The sequence below is a fragment of the Pteropus medius genome, unplaced genomic scaffold (genome assembly GCF_902729225.1).
Source record: "Pteropus medius unplaced genomic scaffold, Ma_sr-lr_union100, whole genome shotgun sequence".
NCBI lineage: Eukaryota > Metazoa > Chordata > Mammalia > Chiroptera > Pteropodidae > Pteropus > Pteropus medius.
Genome location: NW_024344378.1, coordinates 59,356,951 through 59,371,911, shown reverse-complemented (window position 1 = coordinate 59,371,911; position 14,961 = coordinate 59,356,951). Strand labels below are relative to the sequence as shown.

Genomic DNA, 14,961 nt, shown 5'->3' with positions numbered 1-14,961 from the left:
AGGCCTGCCATTTATCCTGTGAGACTCAGTTTTGTCTATAGGAACCCTACCACCAGCTGCCCAGTTTCTCTGAGAATAGTGCAAGAGGAGTCAGGCTGCCCAGTTTTGTCCTTTCTCAAGTGTATTAGTAGCTCAGGCTGCCATAGCAAAACTTATAAGTGGCTGTCTTCTTGTGACTTCATGTGGTCTTTCCTCTATGAATGTCTGTTTCTTAATCTCCATTTCTTATGAGGACACAGTCATATTGGATTAGAGCCCACTCTAATGACCTCATTTTAACTTAATCAGATCTTTAAAGGGCCTATCTCCAAATACAGTCACATTCTGAGGTATGAATTTTGAAGAGTACAGCTCAGTGCCTAACACTAGCTGTGTGACATTGAGCAGTCGTTAACCTCTCTGTGCCTCAGTAACCTACACTGTAAAATTGGTGTAATTACAAGGTTATTATGAATATTAGAGTACAAAGTAGTGGTCTTCAAACATTTTTGCTTGCAGAGCCCTTAAAATCATTTCAAAAATGGCACCCTTGAATGTGTTTTGCTGACATCTGAACTTTTTCATCATAAATATAAATTGATGCAAAGGATGTAATTTCCAGAGCATCACAAATATTAACATCTTAAAATGAAATGGTTAAATCTTTCTTTTACATCTAACTAGTAACTACCTTTGTTGATTTAAAAAGACTTTGTGAATAAATGTTAGCTATTAGAAATTTTGTATTGTTTCTTTTTCGCCTTGAGCTTTTATCTTCAATTCACTTCCCCCACAAAATTTTATCCTACTTTAGTATATCTTTTCTGTTGAAAGTTTTTTATTGTTCACCTTATTATACTTCCCTGTAAAATAATGTGTATATACAAATTTAAATTACGTTTTTTATTTCATTATTAAGTCTCTAGGTTTAAAAAAAATTTTTTTGGATTGAGTTATCAATATTGCACAATTAGTAAGATTTGGAAAATGAGTATAAAATTAATCAGAACAACATGAATGGAAATTTAGATAAATAACTAATTATAAGAAATAAAGTTTATTAGAAATATATTTCTATTAAAATGGATTTTTATTTTACTTCATATACCCTTGTGTGAATTTGGTTAGTGATAGAATTTAGCATCATTTTTATTCCTGTTTTTAAAAGTAGATGTTAGCTTTGAAATACCTCATGCAATATAAAAAGAGACAGGGATGAAGTTTTTTTTATGCCACTCAATACTTTAAACTGTTTACAAGTTACATGTCACAAGCCATAGAGTGATCTAGCATCAAAAATGATATTTTTAAAATGTTTTTATTAAGTTTATTGGGGTAACATCAGTTAGTACAATTATATAATTTTCAGGTATACATTATAATTTGACATCTATATATTCTATTGTGTGATTACTACCCAAAGTCCAGTTTCCTTCAGCTACCATATATTTGACCCCCTTTACCCTACCTACCTCCCCTCTCCTCCCCCACCCGCTACCCTCTGGTAACCACTAGTCCATTGTCCATGTTCCCGAGTCTCTCCTTGTCCTGTTCATTTGTTGCTTTTAGGTTTATATCTCACATATAAGTGATATCATGCGATTTTCAACTTTTTCTGTCTAGTTTATTTTACTTAGCATGATTATCTTGAGGTCCATCCATGTTGTCGCAAATGGCAATATTTCATCTTTTCTTATGGTTGAGTAATATTTCATTGTATATATGTACCACAGCTTCTTTAGCCAATCATCTATCAGTGATTGAAAACTTCGGCCACTGTGAATAATGTGAATCCTGGCCACTGTGAATAATGCTGCTATGAACATCGGTGTGCAAATATCTTTTCGAATTAGGGTTTTCAAGTCTTTGGAGTTAAATAGAGGGATTGCTGGATCGTATAGTAGATCAATCCTTAGTTTTTTTGAGGAACCTCCATTCTGTTTTCCATAGTGGCTGTACCAATTTTCAGTCCCATCAGCAGTGTATGAGGGTTGCTTTTTCTCTGCATCCTCTCTAACACTTGTTATTACTTGTCCTGTTGATTATAGCTATTCTAATAGATGTGAGATGGTATCTCATTATGGTTTTGATTTGCATCTCCCTAATAGCTAGCATGTTGAGCATCTTTTCATATATTTGTTGGCCATTTGTATGTCCTCTAGGAAGAAGAGTCTGTTCAGGTCCTTTGCCTATTTTTGGATTATATTGGTGCCACTTGTTTTTTTGTTATTGAGTTATATGAGTTCTTTGTATATTTTGGATATTAGGCCCTTATCGGAGGCATTGCTTGCAAATATATTTTCCCATTTAGATGGTTGTCCCTTTACCTTGTTGACAGTTTCTTTTGCTGAGCAGAAACTTTTTAGTTTGATGTAGTCTCATTCATTTATTTTTGTTTTCGCTTCCTTTGCCTTTGAGGTTAAATTCATAAAATCCTCTTTAAGTCCAAGGTCCTTGAGTTTCGTGTCTATGTTTTCTTCTATGCATTTTATTATTTCAGGTCTTATATTCAGGTCCTTAATCCATTTTGAGTTAATTTTGGTGTGTGGTGATAAACAACAATCTAGTTTCATTCTTTTGCAGGTGGTCTTCCAGTTTTCCCAGCACCATTTATTGAAGAGGCTTTCCTTTCTCCACTGTATGGTTTTGGCTTTTTTGTCAAAAATTATTTCACCATATAAATATGGGTTTACTTCTGGATTCTTGATTCTGTTCCACTGGTCCTTGTGTCTGTTTTTCTGCATATTCCATGTCGTTTTGATTACTGTCACTTTGTAATATAATTTGAGGTGGGGCAGAGTGATGCTCCAGCCTCATTCTTTTTTCTCAGAATAGCTTTGGCAGTTGGGGGTCTTTTGTGCTTCTATACAAATTTGATGATTTTTTTGCTCTATTTCTTTAAAAAATGCCAATGAAATTTTGATGGGAATTGCATTAAATCTGTATAATGCTTTAAGTAATATGGTCATTTTAAGTATGTTGATTCTTCCAATCCAAGAACATGAACTATCTTTCCATTTCTTTGTATATTCTTCGATTTCTTTTAATAAGGTCTTATAGTTTTCATTATATAGGTCCTTCACATGTTTCATTAAATTTATTCCTAGGTATTTTATTCTTTTTTGGTGCAATTGCAAAAGGAATTATTTTTTCTACTTCTTTTTTTGACACTTCATTATTAGAGTATAGGAATGCTATAGATTTTTGAACATTGATTTTGTATCCAGAAACTTTACTATATTTGCTTATTGTTTCTAGTAGTGTTCTTGTGGAGTCTTTAGGGTTTTCTATATAGAGAATCATGTTGCTGTATTCAGTTTGCTAGTATCTTCTTTAGGATTTTTGCATCTGTGTTCATGAGAGATATTGGTCTGTAGTTTTGTGTGTGTGTGTGTTATCTTTACCAGGTTTTGCTATCAGAGTAATATTGGCCTCATAAAATGTGTTGGGAAGTATTGCCTCCCCTTCAATTTTTTGGAAGAGTTTGAGGAGACTAGGCATTAAATCTTCTTTGAATGTTTGGTAGAATTCACTGGTGAAACCATCTGGTCCTGGACTTTTCCTTTTTGATAGGTTTTTGATGATTGTTTCCATTCCATACTGCTGATCGATCTATTTAGATTTTCCAGTTCTTCTTGATTCAGTCTAGGAAGGTTGTATTTATCTAAGTACTTATCTATTTCTTCTAGGTTATTAAATTTGGTGTTGTATACTTTTTCATAGTATTCTTGTATGATGCTTTGTATTTCTGTGGTGTCTGTCGTTTTTCCCCCTTTTTCATCCCTGATTTTATTTGTGTCCTTTCTCTTTTTTCTTTAGTGAGTCTAGCCAGGGGGTTGTCAATTTTTTTAACCTTCTCAAAGAACCAGCTCTTTGTTGCATTTATTTTTTCTATTGTTTTTGTTGTTGTTGTTTTCAATTTCATCAAAAATGATTTATAATACTCTGCCAGCTGACAATGGATTAGGTCATTATTAAATCCTTGTCAAAAGCAAAATATTTGAAACCTCCCTTTAGTGAAGTTAGTGGCCCAGTCATTAGTCATTTGCTTTCTCAGCAGTGGCACCAATATTTCAAATCATCTTTTGTTTGGTGCCCACTGGTTTTGGGCCCCAGGCTGGACCTCTATAGTATAAATCAGGGTGGGTGACAGGTGTTCCTGGGTTTTCTGAAGTAGAAAGGATGATATGACAGGAGGGAGGAAAGGAATATAGCCTGACTTCAGATGTGTTCCAGGAGAATGAATTATTAGGCAAGAATACCATGAAGGCTAAAGATCTAGAAATAGATTTCCGTAAAACCATCCTTTCTAAGAGTGCCCAGGGTATGCAAACCTCATATGAAGACCACCGATCTGGATAATAAGCTTAGAATATTGCCAGGAACATATGACATGTTCAATAAATACTAATTATGGCTTTATTTTTGTTGCATCTATAAATTACCCAGCACATAGTAGTTGCTCCGTAAATGGAATACAGAGAGAGGTTAGATACTAATAGGGGGCTGGCCCAGATAAACCTAAAAAGCCCCCTCTAAAGTTGAGATTCTGTCATCCTAGTCTGGACCTTGCATTGGTCACCTGCCTAACAGATCACTCCAGATGTGTAACTTAAAACAACAAAATTTTATTTTCTCATAATTCTGCAGGTCAGCAATTTGGGTTGAGCTCAGCTGAATAGTTCTGGTCTCAGCTGGAGTCACTCATGCAGCTATAGTCCAATGGTAGATCAGCTGGGGCCTGGCTGCTTTGGGGCCTCAGCTAGGATGACTTGCATCTATCCCATGTGGTCTCATCTTCTAGTAGGCTAGCCAGGCTTCTTCACATGGTAGCAGAAGAATTCCCTGGCAGGAGGCAGGGTAGGGAGGGATGGGAGAGAGAAGGAGGGGGGAAAGGGAGATAACAAACTTTCGAGCATAGGGGCCTTTTATGCCTCTGCCTATGACACATTGGCTAATGTTTCATTGGCCAAAGCATGCCACGTGGCCAATCCAGAGTCAGTGTGGGAGGGGGTTACACATGGGTGTGGATGGATATAAGTAGATACGATCATTGGGGCCATTGATGTAACAATATACCACAAAAACCTAGGGCCTTGTGGCTGCTTCAGCTTTACTTCTGTTTGAGGTGAACTCAACTGTGAGTTTAGATTGGACACTTGGTAGGATAACTACTTAGATATTCTTATTTTTCCTCTACATCTAGACTCTTGTTTTTCTCAAGGAGACCTACTGTGGAGGGTATCTTTCTTTAAGAATATTTTTCCAAGAGCATCCTCTTAGTCCTAGAAGAATGTAGATCAGAGAATGAAAACCCATTTTATAGAGAAGAGCATCTAAGTGGAGACTGGTGGTCTCAAAGGCTTTCTCATCACTAAGGCAGACCCCAGAAGTTGGGTGACCCTGTTACTCCAGGACCCTTCAGTTTAGAACCCAACTCAACCTGGCAAAAAATTTGATGTTTTGAGCTATGTAACCAGGAAATGTGGGCTGTATGGCTTCATGGCTGGCTTGATCCAGGTGTGGAACAATATCAAGTCACTGTGGTATCCATGTTCTGGCTCTGCTGTATTCATCCAAAGAGAACTATGAAAGCTCTGAGAGGTATGAAAAATGAGAGGTAGCTTGTGCCAACATCTGGGCAACACCTGGGCATCTACATATCCTCATAATCCCTGGAGCATATATATCTAAAGTAGCATTTATTTATCATCTTCTATTTCTTTTTCCTTTCACAGCGAGACATTATTTGGTGAAATGCCCTCAGAACAGGTAGGAATATTTTCTTTCTTTTTTCAAATAAAACTCTTTGCTATTTTGCTTTCTTTTTATATTACCAATAAATTGGTTAAATTTGTATCTTTACCTGAAGATTTGCATATTAGTTCACAAATTAGCCTTAAAATGTGTTCTGCATTCATTTGCATGTTTCTAGGCTCCATGCTCTAGCTGTTACTCCCAGAACATCCCATAAACATGTGGTTATTGCTGGTGCAACATGCATGCTTGAGGAGGCTAGGCGCCTGCTACTGGAGTACTGTTCCGTCAGTTAGAAAGGGGTTGGCAGCTGAACTGAACCACTTTGATGCCTTCTGACCACAAGCACTCTTAACCTTCCAACAATACCTGCCCATTCTGCAGAATATAGCCATTACTAATATAAGTGCTAAGATACTAAACTTTTTAAATGATGGGACACACTTCACAGGTAACATAATAGTTATAGTAGATATTACAAACTCATAGTGATTAAAAATGTTAGACTTTCAATTTAGACAATATGGCACAGGTCAAATTCTCCCTGCTCTTCCATGCTAAGCACAACTATTAACCCCAAAACTAATATAAAAGACAACCAAAGGAGGACTCTGAAAGTTAGTGAAAAGAAAATTATGAAAACCAAAGACAAAGAAAAAATCTTAAAAGCAGCCAGAGAAAAACAATGCATTACCTATAGGGGAACACAAATTTGAATGACAGTGCCTTTTTCATCTGAATCCATGGAGAGCAGAAAGAAAAGGCACAACTTTTTTCAAATACTAAGAGAAAAGAACTGTCAAGCACAAATTCTATACACAGAAAAACTATCTTTTAGGAAAAAGGAGAAATAAAGACATTCTCAGATGAAGGGAAACTAAAAACAATTGTCACTATTATTACTACTTTAAAACAATAGCTGAAAGAAATTCTCAAAATAGAAGATAAAATCTTGGTGCATTAGGAAGGAAGAAGGAATACTAGAAAGAGCATAAAAATATGTATATGAGTAGACTATTTTTTCCTCATGAGTTTTAAAAATAGTATTTTATGATTAAAACAAAAACGATAAAACCATCTGATACTCAAGAAGAGTTTTATATTTAAAAGTTAGAAAGATAAAGTGAACTAAATAAATTGAGGTTTCTATACTTCAAAGTGACAGAATGTTGGTACCAGTAGACTATGCAAATCACATGTGCATGTTGTAATGCTCTCTCTCTCCTCTGTAAGATCTGTCTGAAAGAGGATATCAAAGTAGCTGTCCCCGCCTTTGATGCGATCTCCCGTGAGATCCTGAGATACACAGAGCCCATTCCCAGAAGCCAAGGGACCAGAGGGCCAGTCCCCTTCTCTCTCAGCCTTCCTGCTTCTCTGCCATCACCCCTGGCCTTGCTTGCCTTGTTTTCCTGGGGTGCTCATTGTTTCCATGAGTTGTAGTTAATTGCGCTCATGTGTTGCATGGTTGTGATTGGGACAAGTGTATTTCTGGCTGGGGCAACATACATGTGCAGTAAATGGAGAGTGCCCAAAGGATGGAGGAAGATGTACCATGCAAACAATAATAATAAGAGAGGTGGTAACTTTCAGATAAAAAAGAATTTCATAATTTAAAGAGTCAACACATCAGGTAGATATAACAATTATAAATGTATATGTTCCTAACAACAGAGCCTCAGATACATGAAGCAAAAACAGAAAATTGAAAGAATAAATAGATAATTCTAGAATAATTGCTGATTTCAATGCTCCATTCTCAATAATTGATAGAATACCTAGACAGGAAAACAATAAGGGCACAGAAGATTAAGCAATTTTACCAAACACATAAGAGTTCTCCACACAATGACTGCATGATACATTCTTTTCAAGTGTACTTGGAACAGTCTCTAGGATAAACCATATGCTAGGTCACTAAACAAATTTATATAAACTTAAGAATATTATGTATGTAAGAAATTATACAAAATCTGTTCTCTGACAACAATAGAATTAAATTGAAATTAATGACAAAGAAATCTGAGAAATTCCCAGACATTTTGAAATTTAAAACAACATGCCTCTAAATAATACTGGGCCAAATAAGAAATCACAAGAGAAATTAGAAAATATTTTGAATTAAATAAAAATAAAAACTCAACATACCAAAACTTACAGGATGCAGCTAAAGCAGTGCTTATAGGAAAAAAAAATGGCTTTAAATGCCTATATTAGATAAGAAGAAAAGTCTCAAATCAAGAACCTTAACTTTCACCACAAGAAACTAGAAAAAAAGACTAGAAAAAGAAAGTGGAATTCAAAGTAAGCAGAATAAAGGAGATAATAAAGATTAGAACAGAATGCAATGACATGCGTGTGCACACACACAGAAATGTAATGAAACCAAAAGTTTCTTCTTTGAAAAGATTAACAGAATTTAGAAACCTTAAGTTAGACTGTCGAGGTAAATAACAAGAGAGAAAAAGCACTATCAAAATTAGGAAGGGAAAAAGGAATCAGAACCTACAGAAATTAAAAGGATTGAAAAGAAATATTATGAAAAAGCTTATTCTAAGAAATTAGACAACATAAATGAAATGTAAAAATTCCTAGAAAGAAACAAATTACCAAAACTAATATAAAAAGTTATAATTTGAATAAACCTATAGCAAGTCACAAAACTGAATTGTTAGCTAAAACTTTCCAACCATGAAAAGCCCAGGCCCATGAGTACTTTACTGGTGAGGTATATCAAGTATTAAAGAAAAATATAATGCCAATCCTGCACAAACTATTTTTAGAAAATTGAGAAAGCATAGTCTTTTCAACAAATGCTGCCATGATGAAATAAAGAACTCTCACAACTCAATGATGACAAATACAATTAAAAATGGGCAAAAAGATTTAAGTGGATATTTCTCTAAAGAATACGTACAAATGACTAACAAGTTCATGAAAATATGTTCAGTATCATTAGTCATTAGAGAAGTGCAAATAAAACCACAATGTGATGCTACTACATACCCTACACACTACATGTTACACCCACTACAATGGTTATCACAGAAGAGACAGGTAATGTCAAGTGTTAGTGAAAAAGTGGAGAAACTGGGATCCTGTAGATTGCTGGCAGAAATGTTAAGTGGTATAGCTACTTTGGAGAAAAGCTTAGTGGTTTCTTAAAACATTATACATAAATTACCTTATTACCCAGCAGTTGCACCTGTAGGATTCTACCCAAGAGAAAGCATATATCCACACAGAGACATACATGCAGTTGTTCATAGCTGCTTTATCCATCATAACTAGAAGCTGGAAATAACCTAAATATATTCATCGACTGGTGAATGGATAAATAAAACTTAGTATATTCATTCAATGAAATGTTATTTGATAATAAAAAAGGAACAAACCGCTGATATATGCTACAACATGGATGAACCTCAAAAACTTTAAACTAAGTGAAAGAATTTAGATGCAAAATATTACATATTGTATGATTCCATTTGTTTGAAATATCCAGAAAAGGTAAATTTATAGAAACAGGCAGTAGATTCATAGTTGCTTAGATCTAAAGATGGGAGTAGAGATTAACTATAAATGGGCAAAGAGAACTTTTAGGGTTGACAGAATGTTCCAAAACTGTATCACAGTGATGGTTTGCACAGCTTTATAAATCTATTAAAATTATTGAATTGTACATGATGATCAGTCAATTTTATGGTGAGTAAATGATGACGGAATAAAGCTACTTGTCTCCATTTTAGAACATATGTCCCCATAAGGTCTCAAGGACTAGCATTTCAGATGTGGAGGCAGGTTATGGCTAGGTGGTCAAAGCTGTGGAGGGCCAGCCTGTAATGTTTTTCACGATTTGCTTGCTGTAATCTAGTACCTAGCCTTTCATCATTAGCATGCAGTGCCAGCCCTTCAGATCTGCTTCCTTTCACTTACAGGCTTTCCCCTTTGGTTGCCCCTATTCTGAGCTGGTGTTGACCAAGGCTGGAAGTACAGAAAAGGATGTCACCCCAGCCTGGCAGGCATTGGAATTTGGTCTCCCTCCATCCCAGGATTCCAACCAGAGGTCAGGGATGACCACACAGTCCTGTTGAAATGCTCTGCTTTCTAACAACTGGTGCTGTCAGATTGGTTAGGTGCCCAAGCTGACCTCTCTCTGTGGGCATGTCTTCTGTTGGTCAGCCCACAGATCTGCCTCTGGAAAGCCCACCTTTATTCTACTGCACCCCAGAACCTTGCAGGGGCCAGGCCCATTCCCACAAAGCTGGTAGTGGGCTCTCTGCAGACTTGCATTCATCTTCCTGATTAGAACCTCATGTCAATTTGACTAGGTGTAGCCCAGATTCCCTTCCATGGTCACTTGCTAGTGAACAGGTCAATCCTTGCCTTTAAATCAGCTTTAGTTTGTGTGCTCTGTTTCATATGCAGTTCCTCCCACCCCTGTCCTGCCAAAGGACTCTCGGATCCCAGCTTTATCATCTGTGCTATGGCAGTGGTTGTCTGGGCCCTTGGAGCCTCAATCTGTGACCAAGACAAATGTCCTTCTCTGTCCTCTGACCACTTCCTCCCAAGGGAGAATGGACAGAGAGCACAAGACCAAGGCATGGTGCCAGGAACGGGAACTCTCAGGCGGGAGCAGGACCCTCAGGAAGAGGCCATGTGCTGGCACTGAACCTGTGGTGACCAAGAGAGGGGCTTTGCTAAGTGGCTGGGACAGAACCTGGAAACTCTAGGGAATTCAATGACTTTTTGAAAGAAGATCAAATGAAAGAATGTAAGTCTTATCTCAAGTTTGCATTATCCCTGAAGTTAGAAGTTGCCATCTCCTGGGAAGGGTGGCCCTGATCTTTAGGGTTAGGAGACTTTGTTTTTCCTCCCCCACAAAGTTCTTCCTGGATCAGAGACCCAGGCCCAAGCAGGTATCTCAGGATTCAGTAAGATTTGAAATGTGCCCTCCCCAGGGAAAACAGCTTTGAGAGCAACTCAACTGTATGAAATTCCTCCAAAAGTTCCCATAAAATCAGATTTAAAATGAAATGCCACCACTTGCATAGAATCATGATATGTTCCCACACCGCAACACACCTCTTTAGTGGATTCAGATGCCTTCTTGTAGGTCAGGTTCAATAAAGTTGTTGAGAGGATGAACAGGAGCATAGAAAAGGCAATTCCCAGCTAGCTTGTTTCCTGGCCCTTTGTTTGACTTCTTCTTATGGGTTTAAGATAAAGTATTTGCAAATGGGAGAAATTAAACTTAACATTATGTTACCTGTGCTAATAAGACTTACAACTGAAGTTATCCAAACTTTCTTCATGTTTTCTGGTGCATACACTTTCTCAAAGATAAACATCAGGCACAGGCTCTTTGTGTGTTGGATAAATTACAGGCACAGCTTTACTGTGGTTTGTGAGCTCATTTCACAACATTTTTCAGTCTTTTCTTAACAATCAGAGATTTTTAAACATATCCTGACAATCATAGCATGGGATTTACTTAAACCGTAATTTGTTCAGGATCTTAGAATGAGAGCAGAGATTCGATTTCAAAGAGAACCTAAAGATATGTGCTTAGATATGTAACAAAACTTTCATTCCTCTGTGAAAGGCAATCTGCTATGATAGTTAAAATCTCTGAGGCCAGCTGCCTCAGTTCAAATCTAGGCTCTGCTACTGATTGCTGTGTGCCTTTGAGTAGTTTTTCAACCTCTCCGATAAACTGGGACAATAATAGCCCTAGCACATAGCATCGTTGGAAGGATTAAATAAGTTAGTTTGTATAAAGTGCTTCCAACAGTACTTGGTATATGGTGAGCTCTATGAAAATAGTTCTATTATTATTCAGTCAATACTTATCAGTGAGTCTTCTGTATAGGATAGCTTGTAAGGACCTGTAGAGCAAGGATGAAATAACACACAGCCCCTTGACATCTGTGTTGAATGGGAGACCCAGAGAAGCAAAACTGTGGCAGCACCCCTGGGATGCCCACAGAGCTGTCATGGGCACCCAGAGGAGCCACTCCTAACCTCATCTCAGGGGTCTGTGGGTAGGGAGAGCTTACTGGAAGTGAAATGTGGGCCAAGTCATGAAGGATAAGTTAAAGTGTTCCAGGAGAAGAGGGTTTGGGAGGGCAGGCGCAGAAATAAGGAGAGAGTAGCACACTGGGTAAAAGAGGCCTGGGGGCTGTAGGAACTTGGTTCATGGGAGTAAGGAGCCCTGGAGATTTAGGGCAGAGCAGCAATGAAGAGAGGCTGGAGACGGGATAGGGCCAGATGCCAAGGGATGGCAATCACATTAATGACAATAACCAAGCTGCACTTTTATTAAATTCCGTTTTGAGCACAGTTCTTCACTCCTCGCAACAACCCCATGAGCAGATCTATCTTGTCTCCACCCCAACCACTGCCCTTCTTCCACAGCCCCCAGGAGGAACAGGGGAGGATGGACCTGTGAGGTGAGTCTGGTTGTTATTCCTGGTATAATGTAGAGAACAGTCCACCTAGATTTGGCATCAGTTCCCACTGTGCCACCAGGCAGCTTGGTGACCTTGAGCCAATCACTCAGCTTCTCTAGCCAGACACAAACTTGCCTTTGTCCCTCGCTCAGGGTCATTGTGGGGATTCAGTCAGGTAACACCAGCTGAGGGAATTCCTCACAATTACCTACTGTGTGCCCATGAACCTCCAATGCTGAACACTTTATGGGATTTATTTCTAATCCTCCTAGAAACCCTGCAAGGCACAAATTACTCTCCCCAGATGAAAAACATGCATAAAACTGCCAACTATTAGAGAAATAGCTAGTCCCCTGTACTATTTACAAATCTTTTGATTCCAGGAGACAGAAAAGCCAGCTCAGATGATCTTATCAAGGAAGGGACTTGGCTGGCTCACCTAACTGGGGATGCTGTTGTGGGTGGACCTCGGGGCAGTGGCTTCCATTTCTAGGTCTTTTCTTGGCAGTCCTGCTTCCCAGTGTTGATGCGTCCTCAGGCTAGGCTAGCTCTCCTCAGGAAGGAAAGTGTGGCAACAGGTACATTTACCCCTGACCTCATGAAGGAGTTGTCTCCTTTCCTAACTAGCAAACACAATTGCACTTCACTATTATGGCCAGAGGATAAGATTATGCTGAGCAGAGGGGTGGGTTCAGACTCACTGAAACATGTGGCCTCAACCCTGGAGGTGGGGAGTATATTCTGAGCAGGTAATCTCAATGACCTTTCCCTGCCATTATTATGACCCATGACTTTGCATGGAACCACTAAATATTAATGAAGAACCTCCCCATCTTACCAGTTAGCATTCAGAGATTTTAAGTTCACAAACAAAAGTGCTAGCTTCACAAAGCTGGCAAGGACTATAAAGAAAGACCTCTAACAATGAGGCCCCTGTAGAACCTCCGGGGGATGTAAACCATTTATGATGAAAGGCCATGGGAGGTGTAGACAGAGAGACATCTCGGCAAATACCTCACAAAGGAGCAGCGTTTATGCTGATCCTGTTCAGAATGTGCATGCCAAATGGTCGGAGGACAGAAGCAGCAGAAAATAATGCATCTTGACCCTTTGGGGTCTGCTGGTGTACCCCTGGGTTCTACACTTGACGTTGCCAGGAGCAGGGTTATGGGGTGATGAATGTGCTGCATGCAGCCTTGGAAAAGGGAGCATAGAGCTGCTTAGAAAGGAACTAACTCCCTCAGAGATCTGTGTCAGGCATTCTCATTATCAGAACTGGGACATGCAGGCAGGAGGAAAGGAAGCATGTAGACATTTCTGGAGGGAAAAGAGATCAACTGAAGCAACAACTTTGAAAGCCAGTGTGGAGCCAGAAGGGCTCAGGCAGAGACAGCTCAAGGAAGCAGGACTGGAAGGATGCCAGCAGGACTGAACCACACACCTTCCTAAGCTGCACCATAATGGGCTTTCTTGGCTGGGATCTTTGTTCTGACAAACCACATCAGATCCCTTTGTAGCACGTGACAGCTCTGCACCCAGGGAGGAGGAACATCTACTCATTCAACAGAATAGAAGATCAAACAGCCCTCAAGGAAGCATTTTGATTCATACTTCGTATGTGGAGGCAAAAAGATTGCCTTAGACCAAAGGAAGCATTTGGTGTCTGTGGGACAATGCTTGGATATATGAGAGCCCCTCGGTATGAACAGTAGCAGCAGCTTCAGTATATCCTGGGGAGAGCAATGTTGGGATGGCCCTTTGATGATGGGGCAATCCCTCATGCCCCAGGTGCTGTGGTTCAGTGCGAGAGTGTTTTAATCTCACTTTCAGTTATGAAAACAAGGTGTGGTTGGGTCTATGATTCTTAGTTATAATTATATTCTTTGGTAAGATCAGCTCAGTTTATGTTGTTTTATTTATTTTTTCTACTCTCCAGCACTCAGGTTGGCTCATCCTCTTCCCACCAGGGCAGCTGTAACAGTCCTAGGAACTCCCCACCCTAAATTTAGTACCAGCTTAAAATGCAGTGGAGTGCTGATATTGCCTTCTGGAGCTGGTGTAAGTCTGGAGGAGGCTTTGTGGATCTGGCTTAATTTACCTTCTTCCTGTCCTAGTTTTCTTATTCTCTATTGTCTGGTCTGGGCCTGGAGTCCTTGCTTCATGGCCAAGGAGGCAGGCCGACCTGCATCAGATCCCATGTCCTTACCAGAACTCTCTGAGGTGTCATTTTCCCATATGGGAGGGTCAGATATTATGGACATCAGCACTTTCACAATATCTTGCATTGGACAGAGACAAACATAGCTGTTATCAACATTAGCTTCAGCAAAATGTAGTTGCTTACAATTTGTTCAACACCTGGCAAAACCCAGGGTGCCCGCTTTACCTGGTGTTTGAGACCAGCCATCTACTGCTCAGGGTCTCTCCTTCCATGCCTGCTCTTCCTGTGCTGGTACTTGTACAGCACTGCTGTATCTGTGTCAGTGGGAGGGTATAATATACTATCTTGAGCAGAAAAACTATCTCACCAAGGTTTAAGTTGAAACTTGCAGACCTCCCCTCAGGGCCAAGACATGGAACATGAGATACCCAAGTGGCAACATTGTTCTCCCTGAGTAGAAATGTACTGCACTGCACCCAAATAGGGGATGTTAAGGTCAGTGCTATTTAGCCATTTCATACCCCGTCTAAATCAGGCTACACTGTCTCATCTGACCCTCATAATAACCCTGAGAGATAGATGGCAAGATTATATATCATTTTATAGATTGTGGGA

The 14,961-nt window shown here is 39.1% G+C and overlaps 1 protein-coding gene across 1 annotated transcript in view; it reads left to right on the top strand.

The window, feature by feature from the left end:
* The window catches only part of VSTM4 (V-set and transmembrane domain containing 4), a 97,151-nt gene that overhangs the window by 55,035 nt on the left and 27,155 nt on the right, over window positions 1–14,961 (top strand). Inside the window, exon 5 of the mRNA XM_039872352.1 lies at window positions 5,718–5,751. Within this exon, the coding sequence (XP_039728286.1) occupies window positions 5,718–5,751 (34 nt within the window). The remainder of the gene's footprint in view (window positions 1–5,717; window positions 5,752–14,961) is intronic.